We start from the raw sequence: 16,360 nt of genomic DNA, 5'->3' as shown, positions 1-16,360 counted from the left end.
TGAAGAGTCAGGCAAAAGTACAGAGCACATGGTGTTCAGAAAGTTAGTTAGCTACACAGTGTGCAATGTGTGCTGCAAAGTATAACAACCGACCAATTGCCAGTCGGTTTGTCTCCCATTGAAATCATCACGCCTGATGCTCAGCTGTCTCTGTCTCTAACGCACACTACCCTTACATCTGCATAAGGTACATCACCACGTGTTAGATCTTCCGTGATACAGACCGTGCAGCAGGCAGTGTCTTTGGGGCCTGTGTGCTACAGCCTCACAACAGAAAGGTCAGGGGACTGGGGTTATCACTGTTCGCAGTATCCTTCTGCCCTTCCAGGCACCCTAAGGCCTTACAGCCCATTTAACCACTGTGGCCATCAGGTGTTCTAGACACTCAAAGTGTCATTACTGTCTATTCCTAGTACTGAGCACCAAATCAAGCTCCCTTTACACAACCTGTACACAATCAAGGCATCTACTGACTCCCAAGGGAGGGTTGTTTGAGTAAGAACTGAATCACGGCAGCTGGGTTTGGTCCATTGTTATCGCCAGGCCTTTAGATTCCATGGGTCAGGCCTCAGAAGGACACGCCTGCATTTCTACCTTGGGCTTCCAGCTTGTTAGCCTCACCCTGGAGAGACAGCTCCCAAAGTCCTTACTCAGACAGAACTCCTGCTGAAGTTATGACACACAGTAAATATATCATTAGCGAAGAGGGTTCCAACCTCTCCTTCCCCTCCCCTCCGGACACAGTTCTTAGATTTGGCAGCCCTGAAGCCAACTGCTCAGAAACCAGGCATTTAGAGAAAACAAAGCGCTGCTGCTCTGACCTTGCGGGCCAAGGTGCAGCGTGTACACAAAGGCATCATTTTCATCCTGCTTCCTGGTGGCTCTGTTGTTTCTCTTGCTGATGAGCTCCCAGGAGGCAGAGATGATGGATTCCTCTGCCTTTCTGCCCCCTGGGGTTTTCCAATTACTTGCTCTCTGTCCTTGGCCTAATCAAGGCGCTGGGTCTGATTCCTCTCTCACCTTGCTTTCTCACCAGTGGCATTGCTGCTCCTTTACACCAAGGGACAGCACATTTGGGTCCAGCCTCTTTCAGTGGCCACATTTAGGAACCTGATGGGGTAAATCTAATGTGGCAAAGGCAGGCCTGCTTGCATGGGAGCTGTTTGTAAATCAGGAATAACTCCACAGAAATCACTGATGGACAGGAGCAAGTGAGCTCAGAGCAAGTATTTCCCTACATGCCCCCTATGGGGGTGTATGCCCCCCCTGAATTTCCCCAACCCCTCCCCAGTTTTGCAAAATAGTTACATGCCAATTAAGTGATTGGAAATTTGAATTGAAATTGAAACATTAATACACACTTTAAAAGCATATACAGTGTATGATAAGATATGTGTATCTGAAAAAGTATAATAGATTTGAAAAGTATGAACATAGAGTAGCTTCCTTATACAGCTGTTCTTTTTTATGACAATGTCAGTGCATTCATTGTGGTGATGTTGGCCAACCTAATAATTTCAAATTATGATTTGTAAGCAAAGTACAAATGAGCTCTCCCTGACAGCTAGTGATGAGCTGGGGGGAAAGGCTTCAGGACCAGACTGTATTTACATTCACACCTAATCTACAGCAAACAGAGCTGTGTTGCCCAAGTGATAGATTTTGGCTGGGGTTGGATTACAAATTGCTTGAATGCTGGAGGAGGGGTGGGGAGGGGAATGAAATGTTGTTCTTATTGTATGAGGAAAGGGCAGTAGAACTATACTTACGGCTACATCTAGACTGGCATGATTTTCCGCAAATGCTTTTAATGGAAAAGTTTTTCCATTAAAAGCATTTTCGGAAAAGAGCGTCTAGATTGGCACGGATGCTTTTCCGCAAAAGCACTTTTTGCAGAAAAGCGTCCATGCCAATCTAGATGCGCGTTTGCACAAAAAAGCCCCGATCGCCATTTTCGCCATCGGGGCTTTTTTGCACAAAACAAATCTGAGCTGTCTACACTGGCCCTTTTGCGCAAAAGGACTTTTGTCAGAATGGGAGCAGCATGGTATTTCTGCAAGAAGCACTGATTTCAGACAGTAGGAAGTCAGTGTTCTTGCGGAAATTCAAGCGGCCCTTGTAGACAGCTGGCAAGTTTTTGCGGAAAAACTGGCCAGTCTAGACACAGCCAACCTGTACTGACTGAGGGCATCAAGAGTGAGGGTGGGGACAGGTGTTTTGCTTGATGGTCTGTCTGAGTCCTAAGTACTATTTGACCTGCCCCTCTCCACTGTTTAAAGACAGAGCTGATTAGGCTCCAGAGATAGTCTTTTGTTTTGTTAAGTGACCACTACAGCTGAAATCACTGATAATCAGGTCTAAGAGCTTAGTCCTGCGGTGGGGACAGTGTTCCTGTGGGTACAGTGTTTGTGTAAGAGACAGCCCAGACTGCCCTAGCAGCGAGGTTCCCCCACTGAGAGCTCAGCTGAAATCACCGAGAGCTGGGTGGAACTTCCAGAGACCAACTTGCAGAGGTGACAGTGGCAGGTGGCAGCAGAAGGTGACGGTGCAGGGCCATCGGCAACAGAGCGATGGAGTGAATGGTGACAAAATGAACAACAGTGGCCAAAGCGAACAGTGAGCAGCTGGAGGAACAAGCAAGGTGCCTTCTTGCCCCCCACCTGGGAGGTGTACTCCCATGAAAGCACCTCTGAACACTGACCAAGGACAACACCGGTGAGTGGGGTGAGGTGGAGGGAAAAATGAGGGGCACGTTACATAAACATTTGTTTGTGGGACTATATTTTAGTGACTCTGCTCCAGAATGTTAGATTTGTGACTGGGAATGGAAACTTATATAAATGTGTTTCCTAATAGGCCAAGACTTTTAAAATGCATTATTTTCCAAGGTTGTTATCTCGCATCGTTGCTATCTTGAGAGGTCATTATGTTGGGCAGTTTCTGTACTAAACATTTTTATTATTATAATTAATTTTTACATAAGAATGGTCATACTGGGTCAGACAAGTGATCCATATAGCCGAGTATCCTGTCCTCCGACAGTGGTCAAGGCCAGGCGCTTCAGAGGGAATGAACAGAACAAGTAATCAAGTGAACCATCCCCTGTTGCCCACTCCCAGCTTCTGGCAACAGGCTAGGGACACTCAGAGCATGGTATTGCATCCCTCCCCATCCTGATGGACCTATTCTCCAGGAATTTATCTAGTTCTTTTTTTTTAATCCTGTTATAATTTTGGTCTTCACAGTATCCCCTGGCAAGGAGTTCCACGGGTTGACTTTATGTTGTATGAAGAAGTACTTCCTTTTGTTTTTTTTAAAACCTGCTGCCTATTCATTTCATTGGGCGACTGCTAGTTCTTGTGTTATGTGAAGGATTAAATAACATTTCCTTATTCACTTTCTTCCCCCCAGTCAAAATTTTATAGACCCCCTATCATAATCCCTCCTTAGTTGTCTCTTTTTCTCAGTCATTTTAATCTCGCCTCCTGTTTCATACCCCTAATCATTTTAGTTGCCCAAATCTGTACCTTTTCCAGTTCCAATATATCTTTTTTGGGACAGGGTGACCAGATCTGCACACAGTATTCAAGGTATGCACATACCATGAATTTATATAGAGGCAATATGATATTTTCTGTTATGTGTTTTGGTGTATTTTTCATTATCCTAACAAAACATTTAATTTATTCATATCTCTTTTATACGTTGCAGGTCAAAGTGAAAATGAAAAGACAAAAAACAATACAAGAATTTTTCCACTCAAAGGCCTCAAAAACTAACCAAGGTGAAGAACACATCAAGAACCAAGAATATATCAACATGTCATCTGAAGGGTCAAGTGGTGTATCTACATCTGACCAGCCCGAAGCATAAATACAGCTACCTACTGAAGAAACAGTGTCTCCAAATCCTAAAGGCAGTTCCCCATGTTTGTCGATTAAAGTGTTCCCATTTATTGAAGTTACAAAAGGGTGCACCTCTTGCAAAAAAGCTTACGAAGAAGGAAAGCTTTCCAATGCTATAACTGGTAAAAATGGAGGAGCTTGGTTTGTCAGACCGATCAGCAAAGCCAATGCTGACAAATTATGTGAAAAGGCAGCAAAACACCAGGCCTCTGGACTGCATCAACATGCAGAAAGCCTCACAAGGCTAATTTTCAAAGCCAATTTTAGAAGTACTTAATGAGGCTGTTAAGAATGCTGGAGACACAGCACAGTTCACAGGAACAAACATGGCTGTGGCATCATATTTTCTATTTAAGCAAGAGATGCCACACACTACAAACTGGAGGCCAATATTAAGTGTATTATCACTAGTTCATCCTGAAGTTGAACACTGGTTCTGAACAATACTAGCAAATGCTTACTATCTTTCTGCAAGAAATTCAACTGACTGGCTAGAAGCATGAGGTACAACAGTGAAAGATGCAACAGTTGAAAAAGTGAAGAACTCTCTCACCACATTACAAAAATTTGCATACATGGCTGATGAATGCACTGATGCAAATGGGCATCAAGTCATTATGTACGTTATCTTAATGTCAGTGGTAGGCAAGTAGATGCATTTCTAGATGTTCAAGTTATAGAAAACACATTGGCTGCATCTGTGACAACCTACATTTTAGAAGAGTTAAATGCTTGTCAATTGGACCCCAAACAGATGGTTGCTTGTGCAGTTGATGGAGCTGCAAACTTCTCTGGAAGACATGGTGGAGTACAAGTTTTGCTCAGAGAAAAGTGTAACCCTTATCTCTCCTATACACACTGCAGAGGCCATCTACTCCAACTAGCACTAGTATGAGCTGCAGAATCTTCAAAAGACATTAAAAAAGCTCTAAATTGAATGTCTTCATTATATTCTTTTTCAGCAAGAGTCCAAAAAGACTGAATATCTTGGAAAATATAGAAGATACACTGGGACTGAAGTTCAAGTTAGTCCAACCTGGGAAAACCCGCTGGATTTCTCATGAGCGATCCTTGGCTGTTGTCTTAAAATTACTCCAGCCATTATTACAGGCTTTGGAGAGTATCCACCAAGATGGGATGGGTCTAAGTAGTGAGGCTGATGGCTTACTTTTGCTACTATGTTCAGAGAAGACTATTGCCATTCTCTCTCTCATAAGTCTACTGTTGAAACCACTTGGGTCATTAAACAATGCCGTCCAGGCATTTGCTACAACAGTAGTAGATCTTTGATCCAAATGTAGAGTCTATTTCTGGACAATCAGAGAGCTATCCATTGAAAAAGTACTGGAAGAAGCACAGATTTCAGTCCAGAAGTTGACTAATGAAGGCATTTATCCTTCAGTGAAAAGGAGAAGAAGTGTTTGTTAAGACAACTGAAAAAGTACACAGACTTGATTCTTAAAAATCTACAACAGCGACTTCTAGATTCTACTCAACCTCTGTGCAATTTTTACAGATGCCTGTCCTATAAAACACTGATAGTTGAGTGGAGTGAGGCACTACCAGCAATGGGGCTGCCATGTGCTCAGGACAGAATAGAGAATTTGAACACAGAGTGGAATATCATATAATGAATGAATGAAGATTTGACTTCAACTTCTTTTTTATCATCACTAGTTGCTGGACCGGAGCTTTGTGCTGTTTCCTGGGATGAAAGAAGGTGGAATTCATCTCTTGCTAATCCCAGTCACAACAGCTACAGTTGAGCGTTCTCTTTCATCGTTGAATAGAATTTTGTGTTCTGAAAGAAGTCGCCGTTTGCCTGATCGTGTGAATGAACTAATGAGCATATCAATTGAAGGAATGGAAGTACTGGGCACACGAGAAGCCACCAAAGATGAACGCATTGCATTTGAGAAATTCATTAACAGACTTGTGCAAAATTATAACAAGAAACCAAGAAGGATGTAGACGTAGTGCTTCATAGCAGGCTTGAGTAGCCAACTATAATTTGTGTGATTTTAAAACATGAGTTAAATCTAATAAAATGGTCATGAAACATTTTTTTCAGTTTTTACTATGGTGCCATGCAGCCCACCTTCACCTTCATGGTCTCACCCCTCATCGGCCCTGACACCCCCTCGTAAATTCAAACCCCACCCCCCACCCCCCGAATTTCAATTCCTGGGGAAAACACTGGCTCAGAGGCAGACCCGTGAATTCCAATTATACAGAGACCCCAATCCTCGCTACAACTTTCAGAGTTGTATCCAAGTTGGGCTTAAGGGGATTTTGCTCTGGGGTTCTTGTTCAAAGCTGTCGCCTGTGTGTTTTCTTGGCTGCTTACTATTCTGCAGACTGTGAGCGTGGCCCCCTCAGTCCCTGGGATGCTGGGCTGGAGGGAAGCCACTTCAGCCCTGGGAGTAATTTAGAGCAGTTTCAGAGATTGCAGAAGTCCAGGATGTGGTGGTGCACGCTGCCCGCATGCCTCCTGTCTCCCCTGCACAGGAGTGGAAACTGCTCTTGTAGAGCCAGCTGAGCTGGTTTTGCACCACTTGAGGATTCCTCTGAGATAGGGGGTGTCTTGGGATGCTGCCTTAGTGCAGCTTTGCCGCTACTGGGGCTGCTGCCACGGTGCCAAACTGATGGGAAATGGCAGAGGATTTGACCATGTGCCGCGGCGGATTCAGAGCAGGGCGAGTGGAGCGGCTGCCCCAGGCCCAGTGCTTCCCAAGGCCCCGCGCATGCGCCGTGGTGCCACTGTGCATGGACTGTGCGAAAGGGGGGGAGCCCCGCAAAATTTTGCTGCCCAGAGCCCCGCGGTACTCTCCTCCGCTCCTGACCATGTGGAACCAGTTCTCTTCTGATTTACACCAGTGAGACTGAGGAATAGCTCCACTGCAGCCAGTGGAATGACATCCCTTGAGGCCTGAGCCAGGCAACAGGGACCAGCGCTTTACCCCCTGGGAGCAGGCTGGGCTGCGTGATAGCAAAAACCCATTTCCCAGAGATGCGAGTCTGTGCAGGGGTGTCCGTTCGCATTTGTTACTGAGGCTGACCAATCTCAGCAAGCAGGGGAGAAAAAGGTAGAACACAACACTGGTTATGGGCTTGAGCCTCCAGACGGGGGGTGGGCAATAATTTTTTGTTGGGGGGGGCCCCACTCCAAGATTTTGGTAAGTGGCTAAGGGCTGCACTTTTCTATGCAGGGAGTGTGGGGTCGAGAAAGAGTTGGGTGCAGAAAGGAGCTCGGGGTAGGGGTGCAGGAGAGGGTGTGGGGTCTGAGAAGGAGTTTGGGTGAAGGAAGGGGTTATGACCTGGGGCAGAGGATTGGGGTTCAAGGTGCGGGAAGGTGTAGGAGTGCAGGAGTGGATTTTTACCTGGGGGAAGGGTGTAGGAGGAGGTGCAGGATCTGGGAGAGTTGTGACCTGGTGAAGGAGGGGTGCAAGGGTTGTGAGTGGTGACTTGAGGCAGGGAATTGGGGTGCAGGGTCAGGGAGGGAGAGAGTGTGGGTGCAGGAGAGGATTCTGGCCTGGGGGAGGGCTATAGAAAGGGGTGCAGCATATGGGAGGGAGTTGTGACCTGAGGCCGGGGGGGGGGGCCATACCAGAGGCAGGGGGTGAGGTGCCAAAGGCAGGCTTTGACTGGGACTCGCTTACCTCCCAGCCAGCAGCCCAGCGGGGACCCCAAGGCAGGCTCCCTCCCATTCATGACTTCATAATGCTGCTGTGGCAATTGAAAAAGCGTTTTCCAGAACCCATTCCATGTGTGTCTGGCTCCTGTTACCAGTCCGAACAGCCAGATATACGATGGGCCAGCAGCAGGTAGCCAACCAGCGGCGTGCACCCCAACAGCAAGGGCCTCCAATGCACTGAGGCCAGGCTGAGGGGAAAGGTATTTTCTGACCTGCGTGGTGTTGGCAGAATGTGGCTTCTGGGAGTTAATCTTTGGCCAGGGTCAGGGCCCAGACACAGTCTCTGCAGTCTGCATGGACTGACTTTGCCCTGGGCAGGAACCTATTCTTATGTGGGTTCCTTAAAGGGAAGGAAGGGGCTGTTCAAAACTGCTGGAGGCTCCCTCCATGTGCTGCTTTATGCTGCCCCCACCCTCTCCCATGGAGGGAGCTTCCAGCCATTCGGCCATTCCTGCTCCAGATGCTCCTGCTGTGGAAACAAATGGGCACTTAGCCACTGGTTGCAGTGGGAGCAGAATCAGGCCCTTTCACTGGAGCCAAGCTGCGCGGGCTACGTAGATCTCAGCAGCAAGTCAGACTGGGATGCTGTGGGCATACGTGGCCGGGGAATCCGGCCCAATGGCAACTCTGGGGCCAAAGTCAGATTTCTTAAAAGGGGTGGAGAGGACGTTTGATCCACTGAGATCAGATTCTTCCTGCCCGGCTGGCCACTCCCTCCCCAATGGGCCTCACTAGCACAGAAATGTGTGTAGAAGCCCACTGCCCTCCGCACCCTTTTTATCTGTATCTTGCTAACTCAGGGGTTCCCAAACTGGGGGGGGCGTGACCCCCTGGGGGGCACGAAGCGACCCAGCCACAACCCCCCGTCAATTCCACCCCAAGTTTTGCTGCTATTTTTTTGGGAGGGGGGGCGTCTCAAAACTCAAAAAGGGGGTGTGGTGCTGAACAGTTTGGGAACCGCTGTGCTAGCCCCTTCCACTCTCCTAGCGCTGATTGTTGGCGCTACGCCTTTATGTCCAGCTTTATTTCTCGACGTGATTTCTCTGTGGCTAAATAGCCCTTCCCCGGCAGCTCGGCTTCCTCGCATGAGCAAGGAAATGGTTCCTTGGGAGCCTGGCATTTTATTGAGTGAGCTGGTTTCTTTTTTTCCTCCCTCTCTAAGCGACTGACATTGGCTCGGGGTGTGAGTGTTTACATTCCTCGGGGGAGGGCGAGGTGCATGGCCACAGGGTTGGGCATTGTTAATATGGAGGTGACAAAGAGCTAGGTGCAGCAGGCAGGTCGAGAAGGGCGCTGCGCACACTGGGGGAGGCTGCAAGCTTGAGGCCAGTGAATTAGCCTGCTTCTGTGGGGGGATGGGAAAGGCTGGGTCAGGAGCGAACTGGCTCCGTAAGTGGGAGGCGATGCCACTGGGAGGAATAGGGAGCAAAGGGAGGAGAGAAGGCTGAGGAAGGCCCCTCCTCCTGCTGTGTAGCTGTGTCCTGCACTCCTGCCCTGCTCGGACACTGAGGAGGAAGGATCCCACGGTGGAAAATCAATATGTTCTTGTGTGTAGGAGGCCATGAGAAGAGGCTAGGCAGTGCTGCTCAGTGGGTAGCTGCAGGAGCACCCCTATGACAAGCCCCAACCATGGGACATTGGAAGGAGTCTGTAATAGCATTGTGCTACTAGAAGGGCCTCTTCAGCCACAGAAATAAAGGGTCCAGACAAGCTCCTGAAGTCCTTTTCAGCTGTTCTCCACACCGGCACACATCCCAGTGGCTTCACGGGGAAGTTTGCCTGCAGGAGGACTGAGTAGAAGCTAAAGAAGGACCCCAGGATTGGGCCCAGCAGCCTCCAGACAACTGTAGTTACAGTCTTTCAATACACATGTTCAGCTCAAGATAATGAGTAAGTAAGCTCACAAACCATCTTGACCATAGGGTGTAACTGTCCAAAGAGCAATTAAGTCTGCTTCAGTCTGGCAACTTATTAATCAAGGATCTTAGCTTGCAAATGTTACTCCCTTGAGTAAAAGTAACAGAGAGGTAGCCCTGTTAGTCTGATCTTGGTAAAACAAAACAAGCAGTCAGGTAGCACTTTAAAGACTAGCAAGGCGCACTCAGTCCCCAATGCGCCTACAGCAGGCAGTGTGGGCAGGGCCATGCCTGGAAGTTTGGGAAGGCAGTGTCTTCCCCCACCTATGATACTTGTCACATCTGCTGGCTCGCCGTTAAGTACAGAGTCCAATTCAAAGTCTCTCTCCGATATTCAAAGCCCTCCACTGGACTGACTCCAAACGCCTGCAAGGCAACTTTTCTGTCCCCAGCCACCGCTTCTCTCAGTAGCTACATTCTGCTGGAGCAATGAAAGGATCAGACAGCAGCAGGAGGTACCTGAGTGCAGCAGACGCTGCCGGAGCAGGCCCTAGACCAGTGGTCACCAACCAGTAGATCGGGATCTACCAGTAGATCTTAGAGCCTCTGACAGGTGAACCTGAGTGATTTGGCTGGGAAGCCATCAAGTGTTGCCCCTCCACCTACTGTCATGCTACTCCTGCCCTCTGCCTTGGAGCTTTCCTTTGGGAGCTTCTTGCTTGCTGTGCAGGGTGTGGGAGGGAGATGAGGGGGGTGCTGATGTCAGGGTGTCCCTCCTCCCCACACTCCTGTACCACCCTGTCTCCACACAGAGAGAGGGGGATGGAGGGAGCGTGCCAATGTAAATCTCTGTCACTTTCACACAGTGTATGTGTGTCTGTCATTCTCACAAATACACACTGTCCTTCCCTCTCATCTCCTGACCCAGCAGGTACATGGGGCATTGTCACTACTTTTACTGCTTGCAGAGTGGGTTAGTTTTAGTTTTTGACTAGTCAGTGCATTTCATAACTTTCATTTCTCTCTTATGCTTAAATTTAATTCTTTGAGTAGTGAGTTCTAAAATGCCAAACCTGTCACGTCTGGATTAGTAATAGAGAGATAGCCGTGTTAGTCTGATCTTGCTAAAACAAAAGGAAAAACTATGTAGCACTTTAAAGACTAACAAGATGGTTTAATAGGTGATGAGCTTTCGTGGGCCAGACCCACTTCCTCAGATCATAGTCTGGAAGAGAATTGGCATGACCATATATACCAAAGGGATACAATGAAAAAAGCGAACACATTATTAAACTGACAAATCAGATTTAGTACAGAAGGTGGGGTGAGGGCGTGGGAGGGAGGGAATAGCTATTTGAGTCAATGAATAGCTAATCGGGTGATAAGTAATACATTTTCTTGGGCCTATCTTGAAGTAGATGTTTCTGGGTATTCGTCTAACCAACAATAGAACACCACTTGTCATCACCTATAGCCCCCAACTTAAACCCCTCCGACGCATTATCAATATCCTACAACCTATACTGGAACAGGATACTACACTCTGAGAGGCTCTGGGAGACAGACCCATAGTCTCCTATAGACAACCACCTAACCTCAGGAAGATTCTTACCAACAACCACTGGACATACCACACTAATACCAACCCTGGAACTTTCCCTTGCAACAAACCCTGGTGCCAACATTGTCCACGTATTTACTCTGGTGACATGATCACTGGACCTAACCATGTCAGTTATAGGATCAAGAACACATATTTCTGTTCATCCAGAAATATAATTTATGCCATCATGTGCCAACAGTGTCCTTCTGCTATGTATATTGGACAGACTTCTCAGACACTTCGCTAAAGAATTAATGCCCACAAAACAGACAGCAGACATCTTCACAAGGAAAAAACAGTTGCTTTTCATTTCAGCCTACCTGGACATAGTCTTAATGACCTTACTCCATGCATCTTACTTCAAAGAGGCTTTAACACCAGATTACAGAGGGAAACTTCAGAACTTTCATTCATGCTTAAATTTGACACTTTACGAATGGGCCTTAACAAAGATGCTAATTACCTTAACCATTACAAAGATAGTTTCCCACTTATCACCCCTGATTAGCCATTCATTGACTCAAATAGCTATTCCCTCCCTCCCTCCCCCTCATCCCACCTTCTGTACTAAATCTGATTTAATAATGTGGTCCCTTTTCTCATTGTATTCCTTTGGTATATATGGTCATGCCAATTCTATTCTGGAATATGATCTGAGGAAATATGTCTGGATTAATTATCCCTGTGGTAATTGTGCTCCTGGAAGTGGCTGGCATGTCCCTGAGAAAATCAGAGCAGAGGGTCTCCATATGCTGTGCTGTCCTTGTCTGACACTGCTCCTAAAGCTCCCATTAAACAATAATGGAGAACTGTGTCCAGTAGATGCTGTGGGGTTGGAGTCTGTAGATGAAGGGCAGAACATGGAGCCACTGCTGTACATGGCAGCTGCTTCCAGGAATGGTGCAGGGCCAGGGTATGAGTAAGCTGCCTTGACTCTGCTCTTCCATTCCTGGGGTGGATGGAACTTGAGCCCATCATCCTGCCCTTCTAAAGGTCCCTTATCCTCCTGCTTTCCTAATGTGGGAGTTGGCTCCATGCCTGGGGGACTCTGTGTTGGCTGTCTTGATGCTTCCAGGGTGGGTGGGACTTGAACCCACCACCCTGTACTCCCCCACAGGAATGCTGTAACCCCGTGTCCATTAAAGAATCCACCTCTGGAGAGTCCCCTTATGTTGGGGTGGCTATTTCCAGGATAGACAGAGACAGGCAGAGGGAGAGGACTTGAACCTGCAACCCTGTGTGTGCTCCCCAGGGGAAGAGCCCTATTGCTTAGTCCACTCCAGAAACCACCCCCACATTCCTACCTTCAGGGCATCCCTTATTCTGCCTTCCTAATGCAGGAGTCAGCTGTATCCCTGGGGCAACTAATATTGGCTGCCAGGCAGCTCCTGAATGGGTGGCTGGGGGGTACTTGAGTCCACCACCCTGTGGGCCAGAGGCTGATGCCCTATCACTGAGGACCCCACTCCATCTCCCTACCTTCAGCAGGTCCCTTATACTCTGCTTTCCAAACGTGGGAGCCAGTTCCTCCCTATAGTCCCTTAGTCAAGAGCTCAATGTCCCCCCCCCCCGAGGGGCCCTTATGCTGTGTTGGCTGTTTGGTCACTCCCAGGGGGGCAAGGGACTTAAACCCACCACCCTGTACTGCTCAGGCCAATGCCCTAACGCACTCCAGAAACCACCCCGCCTCCCTATCTTCAGGGTGTCCCTTATTCTGCCTTCCTAATGCAGGACTCAACTCTATCCCCGGGGCAACTAATATTGGCTGCCAGGCTGCTGCTTTGGCTGTGGGTTACTCCACCCCAACCCCCTACTCCAGCCTGGTGAAAGTGAATGAGATTAAGGGAGGAAGGGGAATGGAATGAGCAGGGTGAGATCTCTGAGAAGGCGTGGAGCAGGGGAAGGGCCTCAGAGAAGGAGGGTGGGGGGGAAGGAAGCCTGGCAAGGGTATTTGGGTTTGTGGTAGATCTTACGTTGCACTTAAATGGAAAAAGTGATCTTATGGTTAAAAAAGTTGGAGACCACTGCCCTAGACTTTGAAAATTCCTCCTGTGAGAGAGACATAGGATCATGGTTCAACCATTTTCTGAACAAATTGCACCTCTCTTCCCCCACCTTCAGCGTATCTGTCTTGCAGTAGTTCTTCACACATATGCTTAGGGCTTGGTCTGAAGCATGTTGAAGACAGTGGAAGGACTCCAAGAGTGGGCTTTGGATCAGTCTTTTTGTCAGGCCTGGTCTATGTGTAAAAGTTTGTTCAATGTAGCTAGGGCACTTGAGGTGTGAAAGATTCACACCTGTGAACACTGTAGTTATGCTGACCTAGCCCTGGTGTAAATGTGGAAGAATTCTGCTGCTGGCCTAGCTAGTGTTGCTCAGGGAGGTGGCTTATCTATGGGAATACAAAACACCCCTCCATTGCTGTAGGAAGTGTCTACACTACAGGGGTAGCTGCAGCATTGGAACTGTGCTGCTCTAGCACTAGTCGTGTAGACACATCTCAGTCAGTCTCACCGATGAGGCAATTCCATAGGCCTTATGCACATATGCTTCTGAATAGGAATATGATATAACTGGAATATACCTCATATAAGATATCACTGGAAAAGTTATAATCTACTGAATATGATTTTCCTGTTTGCATGCCAGTTATCGTCTTTGTAGATCAAGTTAGGAATGTGGAGAATAAACCTGAAGCAAAATGCAGGACAATGTAGCACTTTAAAGACTAACAAGATGGTTTATTAGATGATGAGCTTTCGTGGGCCAGACCCACTTCCTCAGATCAAATAGTGGAAGAAAGTAGTCACAACCATATATACCAAAGGATACAATTTAAAAAAATGAACAAATATGAAAAGGACAAATCACATTGCAGAACAGAAGGGGGATGCGGGGGGTGGGAAGGGGGAGGAAGGAAGGTAAGTGTCTGTGAATTGCTGATATTAAAGGTAGGGAGAGTGGGATGTTTGTGAGTTAATGGTATTACAGGTGATAATTGGGGAAACTGTCTTGGTAATGGGTGAGAAAGTTCAAAGACTTGTTAAGTCCTTGTTGGTAAGTGTCGAATTTTAACATGAATGACAGTTCAGAGGATTCCCTTTCAAGTGCAGATGTAAAAGGTCTTTGTAGCAGAATGCAGGTGGCTAAGTCATTTAGAGAGTGTCCTTTCTGGTTAAAGTGGCAAGAAACTGTTTTCTCTTTGTGATCTTGTCTGATATCTGTTTTGTGGGCATTAATCCTTTGGCGAAGTGTCTGAGATGTTTGTCCAATGTACATAGCAGACGGACACTTTCGGCACATGACAGCGTAGATTATATTTCTGGATGCGCAGGAATATGTGTTCTTGATCTTATAACTCACTTGGTTAGGTCCAAGTTATAATCTACGAAAAAGAGGTGAGGACTTTCCTTTTGTTCTGAGTTTGTGCAGCACCTATCACAATGGAACCCTGGTCTGATTACTGGTCCTATGAGTTAGCACAGGAAGACTAAGCTTCCTCACCTCTTTGCTAATGGGCCATTATAGCCCTGAAGTACCATTAAGGGCCCTTATTTAGCCTAACTACATTAATTTAAGTCACCGCTGGCCTATTTCCAGCTGCTCATCAACACCATCCGAAAGATGAGACAAAACCTAATTGTCAATAAATGCGTTCACACCAATTGTTCTTTCAACCATAGTAGGTCAGATTTTACTCCAAGGTCTCATTCTAGACTGCAAGCCCTTTAGGGTGGGAACATTCTTTTTGTTCTGTGTTTGTGCAGCACCTAGCACAATGGAACCCTGGTCTGATTACGGCTCCTATGAGTTAGCGCAATACTACCATCCACAGCCAGCACATTCTCATAAGCAAAGTCCTATACACATAAATAATTGTCAGCTGGTTTGGATTTGCTGAAATTTTGCATTATGGCCTTGGTGCAATCAGATGCTTCAACAAGTACATAAGTGAATAGTCTGATGGATTTCAGTAGGATTGTTTAAATACCCTCCTGAAATCAGGGCTAGTGATGGCTGCCTGGCTGCATCCTGGGCCAGTCATCTATCTAGTCTTCTTTCAGATTTTTCTAAAAGTCTAAGCTCTTCCATACAGTATACACAAATCTGACCCGCTCCCATCTCTTCTTTGTTGTCTGATTTTCTTTATCCTCTCAGGTAGCCAGCATATTCCACACATGCTGAGCAGCCTTGTATAGTGGGATCATTGATATTGAGACTTTAAAGTGCCCATGATGCAGGGGCAGGGAAGATACGATTTTAATATAGTAATTTATACCAGCTACTTATTTATACCAGGAATTACTTTATACCAGGAATTTATTACCAGCTACTGAGGTCACTGGGACGCACAATACTAAAGCCTCCCTCTGGGAGTACACAGCTATAGATCCCTATGCTGGATAAATCAGAAATGTGCATGCTTATAGCTGGGGTTGGTCCTGCCTTGGGCAGGGGGCTGGACTTGGCCTCTTGAGGTCTCTTCCAGCTCTGGGATTCTAAGATTAATCGGGGCTTTAATGAACAAAAACCAATACTCAATAAAAGTGCCAGCCGGTACTTGTGATGGCCAAACACGGAGCTGGGAATGAGGCGGCGGGCGGAGCAGAGCAGCCCGACGAGTCAGGATGGCCGAGCGGTCTAAGGCGCTGCGTTCAGGTCGCAGTCTCCCCTGGAGGCGTGGGTTCGAATCCCACTTCTGACAACGCTTTTTCTCCCCCCGCCGCCCCCTCTATTTTTAACGCCCGCCGGTGCCGGTGCCGGTGCCGGTGCCGGTGCCGAACGCGGACGCCCTTGCAGGTCTCATGCCCTCCCCCCAAAAGAAGCGGCTGAGCCAGCATGCAAAAAGGGAGCCGTTGTCAGAAGTGGGATTCGAACCCACGCCTCCAGGGGAGACTGCGACCTGAACGCAGCGCCTTAGACCGCTCGGCCATCCTGACAGCCACGCGCAGAGCTGCCGCCGCGGCTAGAAAAGCGGGCGCGTCTCCCCGCGAGCAACTGCGCAGCCGCACTACGCCCTGCCCCGTGGCGACTCGCGCCCCTATGGTGGGGTCCGGGCACCCCCCCCCGGGCGAGCGCAGTTCGGTCCCACTCTGTGAGCGGCCCCGCGCTGGACCGGCCCGCCCCTCCCCCCCGTGGGGATCCCCTCCCTTCCCCGCACCCCCTCCCCTCCGGTGGCCCCCCAGCTGCCTGCGCGGCTGCGCGTCCCTGGGCCCTGCCCGCGCCAACGCCCCGCCTGCCCGTGTCCGCGCGAGACCGTCCCGCGCCCCACTCAGTAACCCCCCCCCCGCCGTTGTGTTGC

At 48.2% G+C, this 16,360-nt stretch overlaps 1 protein-coding gene and 2 non-coding genes across 3 annotated transcripts in view; 1 reads left to right on the top strand and 2 right to left on the bottom strand.

Annotated features, from left to right (window-relative positions):
- PLLP (plasmolipin) overlaps nucleotides 1–7,763 on the bottom strand; it is a 35,363-nt gene extending 27,600 nt beyond the window's left edge. The window contains exon 1 of the mRNA XM_025186386.2: nucleotides 7,565–7,763. Coding sequence (XP_025042171.1) covers nucleotides 7,565–7,612 — 48 coding nt within the window. The 5' untranslated portion in view covers nucleotides 7,613–7,763. The remainder of the gene's footprint in view (nucleotides 1–7,564) is intronic.
- A 7,917-nt stretch (nucleotides 7,764–15,680) lies between these two features.
- On the top strand, nucleotides 15,681–15,763 carry TRNAL-CAG (transfer RNA leucine (anticodon CAG)). Its single transcript has one exon. It is a non-coding gene; the product is annotated as a tRNA-Leu (tRNA).
- Nucleotides 15,764–15,915: 152 nt separating this feature from the next.
- TRNAL-CAG (transfer RNA leucine (anticodon CAG)) lies at nucleotides 15,916–15,998 on the bottom strand. Its single transcript has one exon. It is a non-coding gene; the product is annotated as a tRNA-Leu (tRNA).
- Between the last annotated feature and the right edge of the window lie 362 nt (nucleotides 15,999–16,360).

This window comes from Pelodiscus sinensis, chromosome 12 (assembly GCF_049634645.1).
Source record: "Pelodiscus sinensis isolate JC-2024 chromosome 12, ASM4963464v1, whole genome shotgun sequence".
Classification (NCBI taxonomy): Eukaryota; Metazoa; Chordata; order Testudines; family Trionychidae; genus Pelodiscus; species Pelodiscus sinensis.
Note: the sequence above shows the minus strand (reverse complement) of the source record. Positions and strands in the feature narration are given on the sequence as shown.